Below are 10,615 nucleotides of genomic sequence, written 5' to 3'. Positions count from 1 at the left end.
ATTTATAATTCTAGCATGCGTATTCGACATCTCATTTATCAAAAACTATTTTTGGTATATGAGGTGCCGAATATGAGCCGACCCCACTATTTTTGACACACGAGGTACCAAATATAATAATGTGGAGCTATATTCGGCATCTCATATGCTGAAAATCTAGTGTATTCAGCACACGAGGTGCCGGCATCTCGTGTGCCAAATATGTTCGGTATTGCAATGCGGTCGTATCATGTCGCCTCGTTGTCGCGTCACATCACGTCAGTGGGTCAGTTTGATACTGTCGGTGTTTTCGACATGATCGGTTTGGGTGGTGCTGGATTTTATGCTAATTGTATCGCGTGCTGCCCTCTATAAAGTGAGGAGTGAGGAGGAGTAGCAAATGCAAGGAGCAGCTGAGCTCAGGCGAGGAGCTCGGGAGAGGAAGAACTACAACACGAGAAGATGATGAGTAGCAGCGCGAGATCAATTATAGTAAATGTTTAGATTATATAGGTAATTAGTATTTAGATTAGTAATAGTAATTAGAATAAGTAGATTATTTAATCCATTTAATTATATTTGATAAATTATATCAAGTTGATAAATTAGAATATATATATATTATATATGTAATTAATACTTAGATTAGTAATAATTTTTAGAGTAAGTAGATATAATATATGGTACTAACGTCATATATATGTTTATGTAATATACTATATGATATTGATATCATTGTTATTTACATAATAGTTGTTATCTTACGTTATTTTTTATTGAACGTGAAGCTTGAAATCATTGCCATATATCACGGTCGTCTTCTCGAACTTTTTCAGTTGCAGTACAATGAGAACTATAGGGGAGAATGATTTTCACAAGGCAGCAAGTACAACGGTTATATGTGCTTTTGCATTGCCACAATAATTAGTTAGTTACTCAGTATATGTATTGGATGCCTTTACAGTTGGTTCCGTTGCGTGCCAAGAGTGTGCACACGATTAAGGAGTTAAACCATCGATTCTACAAGTCACCTGCACGGGTAGAACTACTATTGTTCGCTCTCATGATGGTCAGAGCTGCCATGGCGGGTGGTAGCAGGACACCTCTTCTGTCGATTAAGATGTCATTACTCATAGCTCTTATGGACCGGTGACATCTTGAGATGCACATGTTCCACTTTTCTTTTAGCTAGATGGTCGTAACATTGAGAGACGTGACCTCTACTATTCAACTAGAAAATGACGAGGTCGATGAGGACGATTATTTCATGTCACCAATGCCTTAACGTTCCAATAACAACACAGGAGAAAATTCAAGGGATACTGAAAGAAGACATTTACGCACCACATCAACATGGCGTATAGCCAATAAGAAAATAGGACATGTTCCTACCGTGATAGTTCGGGATAACAACGATGTCGGAGGATGAACTCCTGTCGCAGGGATCCCGAGAGACCCCTTTTTAGAGATTCGGCCGGAGGGATGATCCTGAGCGAGCTTGTTTGGGAAATAAGCGGGAAACGGAAATAAATGCGGTGGCTGGTGGGAGATGATCGTCCTAGTGCGAGAAAGATGGGTGCACCGGGGTTTAGACAGGTTCGGGCCGCACGGGGGCGTAACACCCTACTCCTGTGTGAGTGCTATATCTATCCTCGAAGGGAATTCTTCAAGGATGTATCTGGTTACAAGAGAGAGCAGCTTACAGAGAGCTTGAGGCTCTCGTGTTCTAGCTTGGCTTGAATTGGTTCGAGCGTCTACGTCCTCTTTCTTTTTCCACCCTTTTACGTGTTCTCCATCCTTTCCTTTTATAGGCGCGCCGACCTCGACATATCCTAAATGGGAAAGAGGGGGTGCGAGTGCCAAGGTGCCACGGAGAAAGGCGTCATCATTCCTTCTTGGCGAAGTGACAGGGGCGGTGGAAAAATGCGGCGCGCATCCGACCACCCGCCACTGTGGAAGCCCTCGGGCGCCAAAAGGGGGCCCACCGGGCAGCCTCAGAGGTGCCCGGTGCGCCCACCCTGTCTTGTCTTTCTGCCAGGGCAGGGTGGCAGGCGGAGCGCTTCGATTCTGGCAACGTTATCCCGAGGCACTCGAATGAAACGGGACGGGACCCGTGCATTTAATGGACCCACGCCCCCCTGCCAGTGCATGGCAGGGTCTGACACTGGGGCGTGGGCAGCTGAGAATGTCAGGATGTCAGGATGTCAGGCCGCGCGTGCCTATCAAATGCGGCATTGGGCCTTTGACTGGCTGACCCCCCGACGATGGGACCCTGCGGGTCGTCGGACGGTCTTGCGCGAACCTTCGGGGAACCGAGTCCTCGGGGGCTGCCACGTGCAGCCCCGAGCACTTCGGTGGGACCTTCGGGGAACCGAGTCCTCGGGGGTTGCCACGTGCAGCCCCGAGCACTCTCTCCCGAGTACTTGGGTGAGACCTTCGGGGCACCGAGTCCTCGGGGGCTGCCACGTGCATCCCCGAGCACTCTCTCCCGAGTACTTGGATGAGACCTTCGGGGCACCGAGTCCTCGGGGGCTGCCACGTGCAGCCCCGAGCACTCTCTCCCGAGTACTTGGGTGAGACCTTCGGGGAACCGAGTCCTCGGGGGCTGCCACGTGCAGCCCCGAGCACTCTCTCCCGAGCACTTCGGTGAGACCTTCGGGGAACCGAGTCCTCGGGGGCTGCCACGTGTAGCCCCGAGCACTTCCTTCCCGGTATTTGGACTCTACGGATCATCGGGGAACCGGGGTGCTCGGGAACCTAGAGGCTACGGCCCCGAGCACCTTCCCCCGGGACTTAGTTTCTTCTTATCCAGCAGGGTGGATCTCGCGGGATGGTGACATGTGGCGGATGGCCGGCCCGATCTCGGGATTCAGGGACCCCTGGTTCCCAATACACCGACAAACGAGGTCAATGATTTCATACCACAATGACCTCTCCCTCCGAGACCTCCATATCTAGAGGACACTGATGACCTGAAGATGATGGTGGATTTGCTTCTACCCATCCTCACAATTTTCAATCATCACCTCGAAGACGACAACTATCTTACATTGATAGCATGGACTAGAACAACCGGTATTCTTTTGCTAGTTTACGTCATCACTTTTCACCGTCATTTTGAGATGATATAGGTAATCAACAGCTATGCATTATAAATCTTGAGATCAATGATACAGTGGGGAATATTCCTACTACTACATTTTAAATTATGCATGTTTAAATATAGCTAAGTGTTAAGGCTGCTCATAGCCTTTGAGACTACATAATGAATTAGGAATTTTAAAATATATATTTAAATTAGTAAATAATTTCTAATTTTATCGAAAGTTGGTAATTGCTAACATTAATGTGCTTAGACTCAAACTATAACATATGTTCATATCCATGTTTTGACTCAGCCTTTAGACAAGACAAACACACGTATTGTAATAGCAATTATCATATAAGCACACGTGTTGTAAGAGCAGTTACCACAAAAGTACACGTGTTGTAAGAATTTGTAAGAGCAGTTACCATACAAGCACACGTGTTTTAGAATAATTACCACGTAAACACATGGGTTGTAAAAAATTGTAAAAGCAGTTACCACACAAACACGACCGTACAACAATCTCGGGCATATTCGGCACACGAGATACCGAATATGATACTATGTACTATATTTGGCACCTCATGTGTCGGATACACTTAATTTTCGGTATCTTATGTGTCAAAAATGGTGGGGCCAACTCATATTCGACAACTCGTGTATTGAAAAATAATTTTTGATAAATAAAATACCGAATACGTATATTAAAATTATAAATATAATAATATGTTATCTATTTTGATAAAAATAGTCGTGTATATTATCTATATTGAATTTTCGCCGACTAAGTTTTCGTAGGATTATTTTCACCTTACCATTCAAGGCCTGAACCGACGTTTCCATCTTGCCCCTTGCCCATTTTCCGGAGTCATGCAACAGTTTTGACCAGCTCGAAGCCTCGAACCAGAACAACACGAAGCCCTCTGTCCTCGAACCCAACCGTCCCGCCGCCGCACGTCACCGCCACGCCGGCAGCCACCTGCCCCGCCTGCCTCGCTTCCGCCCGCCGGCTACCGCGCCTCCGCCTCCGCCTCCGCCTCCGCCTCGCGTCGCCCCCGTCCCCCGAACTTTTCAGCGAGGGCAACCGCCGCAGCCGCCACGTCGCCGAGCTACACGGCGAGGCTGCCGTCCCCGCCGCCTGTCCCCAAGATACGCCACACGGATTGCTTTCGCTCATTCCAGAGGCGGAGAATACCACCCCGAACGCTCCGGGGGCTGATTGTGGGGCCGGCCGGCCGGCGATGTCGTCGAGCAGGTTTTCGCCGGTGCTGCAGGCATCGGATCTCAATGACTTCATCGCCCCCTCGCAGGATTGCATCATCTCCCTCAACAAGAACACCTCCTCCTCCCGCCGCCTCCAGGTACTGCCAATACGCACCGCTGCCACCGCCAGGTTTCGTTATTACCTAGTCTTCGTGTCCGGAGCGAGCCATCCGCCCGAGTACAGTTGGAGTTCGCGCAGCATACTTGTCTTAAACTCTGCGACGGTGATGTGTGCCATCAGTCTTCCCAGTAGGTTTCAGTAGTGCTGTCGAGCAGCAGCAGGGCGTGCGCTGCAGGCATGGTTAAAACGTAGGAGGGAAAAAAAAGGAGGAAAGGGAAATGAATTGATTTCCTCTTCTGATGTTTGGTTGTGTGCGATAAGAGCTGACGGACGAAAATAGTGTTAGCTCCAGTTGAGCTCTTAATCAATATTATTTTCTTTTCATTTTTTTTTTATTTTAGAGTGATAATTGTAGCATCAGGTTACTTCAGTGGAGAGGACCAACGTTGTCTGACTTGTTGTTGTTTCAGTGGAGAGGAAGCAAATTATGGTCTGTAACGAGTGAACATAGCATCTTCAGATGATCAGAAGTACTCATGCAAATTATGCTCGTATAGTCTTCTCCATCAACGAGAGCTCCTAATACTTCGATCCTAAAGTCACTGAAGGACCACCCTAACACCTTTTTTTTGGTCCCAAAACTCGTGTACAACCAACCAAGCTGAAAGATCAATATCTGCTATTAGGTGATCTGTATGATGCATAACATTGACGACATGGTCTCAGTTGATTAAGTCGTGGTTCTAAGAAATTTCCTTTTTTTTCTTTTTTACTTTTCCTCAGAATTAGTCAGTGAAAATGCTGTACCAGTGTTTAGTCTCTCAAATGAAGTAGACCTTCAGCTTTTTGCCATAGCCTGTGACTTTAAGTGCTAAGTACACTGCTGTGTATATTTTTACTAATATATTAGCTCCACATCGGCCATTGGAACTTCATAAATCAATTGTTATGTACTGCTTCTAATCCTCGTCTACTGCCCTTCTGCAAATGATTCTCTGTATTCCTTACACTATTGCTTTGCAGATCAAACAAAAGGAAACTGCAGTGAGCACAAAACCTCCAGAGGAAGCTGTCAAGATTTCACTAAAAGACTGTCTGGCATGCAGGTTTTTACTTTTTTTTACTCTTCAACTCAATCCTGAAATAAGTAACCTGCTCAAGTCCAAAGAATGCTTACTGTTACGTTTTTTCTTAGTGGCTGCATAACATCAGCAGAGACTGTTATGCTCGAGAAGCAAAGCTTGGGTGACTTCATTACTCGAATAAACTCCGATAAAGCTGTTATTGTATCTGTGTCTCCCCAGTCAAGAGCATCACTAGCTGCATTCTTCGGTCTTACTCAATCACAGGTAACACATGGGCTTCCCATATACATTCCTAGTCAGTAGCATCACCCTGGCAGATGTGTTCTTACAAATATTTCCCTAAGTCATTTTTTCCAAAACTATTGCACACAAGTCTTACCACTCGAGATGAATGAGAATGTTGCATTGGAATTACGATAACTAAAGCTGAATGTTACTCCTTTTACTCCAGGTTCTCAGAAAACTGACTGCTTTGTTCAAGTCAATGGGTGTAAAGGCCGTATACGACACAAGTTCTAGTCGAGATCTGGCCCTTGTTGAAGCATGCAATGAATTTGTTTCACGTTATCAGAAAAATCAATCATCCAGAGAAGCTGGATCCAATCTTCCCATGCTTTCATCTGCATGCCCTGGTAAAAATGTTGTTGGGGAATGTAACATATAAATACTAATACAATGTAGTTTGGGTATCAATAATGCTGACATGCTGTAGTGTATTATTTAAAAAAGTAATGCTCTAGTGTTGCATAATACTGATGGTTTGCTACTAATTTCTTCTACATTTCTTTTAGGAATAAGTGCAAGGATCAGTATGCAAAATATGTGAATCTCAACCTCTTCCGCTTGCAGGTTGGATATGCTATGCTGAAAAGACTCTTGGTTCATATATCCTACCTTATATATCATCTGTAAAGAGCCCTCAACAAGCGATTGGTGCAGCCATTAAGCACCATATGGCTGAAAAACTGAGTCTCAAGTGAGTGTTTTGCCTTAGCTATAGTCTTGATATTGAAGTATTATCTTCAAATCCTTTTTACAGCCACTTAGCTGTGACACTTTTTTAAGGCCAAAGGAGGGTGTATTAGGTTGGAACCTAATTTTCATTTCTTTTGTTTGAGTAATTCAACGTCCTCCGTTTGCTAAGATCAGTGATTATTTTGAAACAATAACCGGTCTCTATGTACTATTTCTTTCTAGTATTTCGACTTTCAATTGTAACTTTATTTTGATTATGTAGGCCATATGATGTCTATCATGTTACAGTCATGCCCTGTTATGATAAGAAGCTAGAAGCTGTCCGGGATGATTTCATATTCTCAGTGGATAATAACGAAGTTACAGAGGTGGATTCGGTACTGACAACTGGTGAATTGTTAGACTTGATACAGGTTGTTAATTTAGTTCTTATTCTTGCCTTGTAAGATGGAATTGAAAAACTATTGAGACACTCAGTATGACTTGCGTGTTTGTGCAGTCCAAATCTATCGAATTCAAGACACTAGAGGAATCTTCCTTGGACAGATTGTAAGTCCTTTCATATGCTTGGTGTTTCGTTCTGTGCCTATGCGCATCAAATGTCTAATCAAATGCAATATATCATTAAAAGTTAGCCATAATCTGTTTGTCTGCTACTTCTACCTAGGAATTTAATACTCTTAATTTTAGCCACTTGCTGAGAAAATAAATCCATGGAATAATCATATACTATCTGTATATTACCATAATATACAATAGGTGCTTTATCTGTTATTCTGTTCTGATATATTTGCTTCAATGTATCCCAGACTAACAAATGTTGATGAGGAAGGCCATCTATACGGGGTTTCTGGAGGCTCTGGAGGTTATGCAGAAACAGTCTTTCACCATGCAGCACGTGCACTCTACAAGAGAGAAATAGAAGGTCCTCTTGATTTCAGAATCTTGCGAAATTCAGATTTCCGTGAAATTACATTGGAGGTAAATTCATTCCCATGATGAGTTGCTGAAAGCCATTGTCTCGATTACCTACCTAGAGTGAACCTAGCCACCTGGGATAGATGTGTATATAACATTTAACAAATGCTGCTTGTGCTAGCAGGTGGAGGGCAAACCTGTTTTGAAGTTTGCACTTTGTTATGGATTCAGAAACCTGCAGAACATCGTTAGGAAGATTAAGATGGGAAAATGTGAATACCACTTTATTGAAGTTATGGCATGTCCTTCAGGTACTTCATTATGATATGTCCTTGCATGTTGCTTTTAAATTTCAATAACCGAATTCTGAAATGTAGGATCTAGATCTTCAATGATGCACTGTTTACCACTCTGCAGGTTGTCTGAATGGGGGAGGTCAAATAAAGCCTGTACAAGGCCAAACTGCCAAGGAACTTATCCAACTACTGGAGAGTGTGTACACGCAAGATGTAAGCTCCTAGCTGTAATGCTACATTTCATGTAGTTTATTAGGGAACTTGCTTGTCTATGTGGTGTGTCTTTGTCTTAACCTTAAACTCATCCAGATTCACGTTAGATACATTCAAACTTTTGAGTCGATGTACCTAGTTATCGCTTGAAACTTTAATATTCATATAAGAATACATGGTCTATTTGTGATTCTGTTGTATTCTCTTCTATACTTGTAGCTTAGAAATTGTACTTCTATTTGCTTTGAGTTTCTTCTGTGTTTGATGTTGCTACCAAGTGTGCTACTCATACTGTATTATTCCATGTTATTTATTGTCCTTCTCCAGTTTATTGTCAAGATTTTATCCTTGACTAGAAAATAGATTATAACTGCTGAATGTTTTCCTAGCTGTCATTTGACAAGAATCCTGCAAGAATAGTTGTTTTATGTTAATTATATGCATTTCCACTAATTGTAAATCTTGTGTACCAGGTATCAATATCGGACCCCTTTGATAACCCTATTGTGAAAAGACTATACGACGAATGGCTGGGGCAACCTGGTTCAGATAACGCAAAGAGGTATTTGCACACGGATTATCACCCAATGGTGAAAAGTGTGGCCTCGCAGTTACAGAACTGGTGATAGTGGCTCGTTGTTGCACTCGGAATACCTATGGCCTTCAAGAGCCAAGAGGGACTTGCACAAGTTATCATGGTGTCCTGTCCATGCTAAGGATATTGATCACCCAGAAAATACAAACATCGTCAACTTTTTTTTTTTTTTGCTTAAGAGCAAATGAATTTTGTTAGGCTATAGGTTTTCACCTGCTTTCTTGGTAATGCTGTCTGCTACCTCAGGGAAAGAACAGTTACTATTAAATTGTATTGTTTAAACATGCACAAAATAGGTCTCGACGACCTTTTTCTTGTTTGGTTCAATTCTTTTTTTTTTTTCAAGAGTTTTGTTGATAATAATGTTTTACATTCTTGAGCAACTGGACTATGCGCAAGTAGGGCGTCGCTTACATAATTGTTCTGTTTCTATTTACAATAGGATTCCTTCATATTGTTATATGTAGGTCAGTGGTTTATTTTGTTTTAGTCATATCGTGGAATCATTTCTGAAGACCAGGTCGTGTACATCAACAAAAGTTTTCAATGCCGTGGCTCGCGTTGACCTTTAGGAGCTAAGATTATCATACAGCTTGAGCTTGGTTGGGTTGCGCCGTTGACATATGATGGTGAAGACATCAAATTGAACTTCGCAAACAAGAGTAGAAAATAGAACACATGCGGAGGACAAAACGAGCTGTTCTTGTGCCAAATCTGTTAATTTTCCGGAAACTCAAATGCGCTAGGATATGAACTAGCATAAATGATGAAAGTGTGATGTCGAACTGAATTGAAAAAGTTTGGAATTGGGTACGGTACAAAGATCGCACACTATCAAGGAAAAAAGATGTCACTGATACATGTGTGATGCATTTTCGGTCAGCAGATTCTACAAAGATTCAGGAGTCGATGCAGACTGGATCATGTCGGGGAGCTTCTCGAGCAGGTACGTGAACAATCCGCCGAGCAAGAATAGGAACACGAACGCGAGCGCGATCTTGGCGACATAGACGGAAGTGCTCTTCAGGGTCTCCCTGTCGAGTGAATCCGTGGCAGTCTGGGCGTCACCCCGTTTCTGCAACAATCCACGCAAGGATTAATCTCTCTATGCATGCTCATCGGTTCTTGATTCTTAAGAAAAATCCAAACTTTTTGTCCGAGAGAGAAGAATGCAGTGGTGAAACATACCATGTCAGGGTGCGGCGTCTCATGGATCCCGGGCACGTCCTGCGCGGTTACGGTCTGCAGCCGCCAGCCGCGGCCGTAGTCGGCGAGGGGCGCGGCGGGGCCGAAGCTGATTGGCTCCTCTCCGTCCCTGACGGCCTCGACGTGCAGCGCCGGCGGGGCCCCGGGCTCGAGCTTGCGGTTGATGGCGTGCAGCGCGTAGCGGGCGGTCGTCCCCGCCGCGAACCGCCGGACCTTGCCGGAGCTCCTGCACGTCACCTCCAAGAACTGCCGACAAGCACAGGAACCGTCAATACTCTTCGCTCGCTGTCAATCGCTTGGTCGGAGAAAGAATCGTAAGCTGCTAGGCAGATGGAAGAGATTGGTGGGGCTAAGTAGCGCATAAAGAATGCGGATTTACCGGCGGCGGGGGAGGAGGGTCGCCGGCGCCGTCCTTGCCAGCCTGCTCCGCGCCGTCAGGCTGCTGACCCCGCTGCTCCATCTGTGCGCGCGCTCTCGTCCCGTCTCGGTAGCTGCCCCCCTCCTCGGATTTGTGACGGAGGCGGTGTCGTTCGGGCTCTGACTTCCATCCTTTTTGAGGGGTGGTGTTGTGAGGGGGCGCCTGCGACTGGGCGCGCGGCCGGCCCAAACGATGTTACACCTCCGCGCTGCCACGCGTGATTTTGGTCCGTCTCTTTCGCCTATTCAGCGGCGACACGGAGCCCACAACTCTACAAGCTCGCGTGATGGCATGAACATCTTCAATGATATTGTTGAGACTAAACAACATACGATCACTTTGGTGTTAACTATAAGACTTATTTCTATTAAAAAGTGATATCCCTTCATTAGATATGTCCTTTCATCCTGTCTATTCAATATATATAAATATGTAAACATCTTCATCAATCAATAACAAGAATTACTCTTTATTCTCTACTTCTTTGTCTCTTTACAATTACTCGTAATACATTATTA

At 44.5% G+C, this 10,615-nt stretch overlaps 2 protein-coding genes across 3 annotated transcripts; one reads left to right on the top strand and one right to left on the bottom strand.

The window, feature by feature from the left end:
- Nucleotides 1–3,908: 3,908 nt before the first annotated feature.
- On the top strand, nucleotides 3,909–8,809 carry LOC133913306 (protein NAR1-like). The gene is made up of 11 exons (XM_062356424.1): nucleotides 3,909–4,428; nucleotides 5,415–5,497; nucleotides 5,587–5,740; nucleotides 5,928–6,108; nucleotides 6,326–6,452; nucleotides 6,714–6,864; nucleotides 6,951–7,000; nucleotides 7,261–7,432; nucleotides 7,554–7,680; nucleotides 7,787–7,878; nucleotides 8,352–8,809. Exons 1-11 carry the CDS (start codon nucleotides 4,309–4,311, stop codon nucleotides 8,502–8,504), a joined length of 1,410 nt encoding a protein of 469 aa, XP_062212408.1. The 5' UTR covers nucleotides 3,909–4,308; the 3' UTR covers nucleotides 8,505–8,809.
- A 347-nt stretch (nucleotides 8,810–9,156) lies between these two features.
- LOC133913307 (uncharacterized) lies at nucleotides 9,157–10,218 on the bottom strand. Of its 2 annotated transcripts, none has more exons than XM_062356425.1 (3): nucleotides 10,059–10,218; nucleotides 9,662–9,964; nucleotides 9,157–9,548 (listed from the first exon to the last, which is right to left on the bottom strand). In XM_062356425.1, the coding sequence occupies exons 1-3, from the start codon at nucleotides 10,137–10,139 to the stop codon at nucleotides 9,363–9,365; spliced, it is 570 nt and encodes a 189-aa protein (XP_062212409.1). In that variant the 5' UTR covers nucleotides 10,140–10,218; the 3' UTR covers nucleotides 9,157–9,362. The 2 variants fall into 2 exon arrangements, with proteins under 2 accessions (XP_062212409.1, XP_062212410.1); XM_062356426.1 differs by having other exon boundaries at nucleotides 9,662–9,925; nucleotides 10,059–10,216.
- Nucleotides 10,219–10,615: the final 397 nt, after the last annotated feature.

The sequence above is a fragment of the Phragmites australis genome, chromosome 3 (assembly GCF_958298935.1).
Source record: "Phragmites australis chromosome 3, lpPhrAust1.1, whole genome shotgun sequence".
In the NCBI taxonomy this organism is placed as follows: domain Eukaryota; kingdom Viridiplantae; phylum Streptophyta; class Magnoliopsida; order Poales; family Poaceae; genus Phragmites; species Phragmites australis.
The sequence above is the reverse complement of the archived record's forward strand: the minus strand, read 5'-3'. Positions and strand labels throughout refer to the sequence as shown.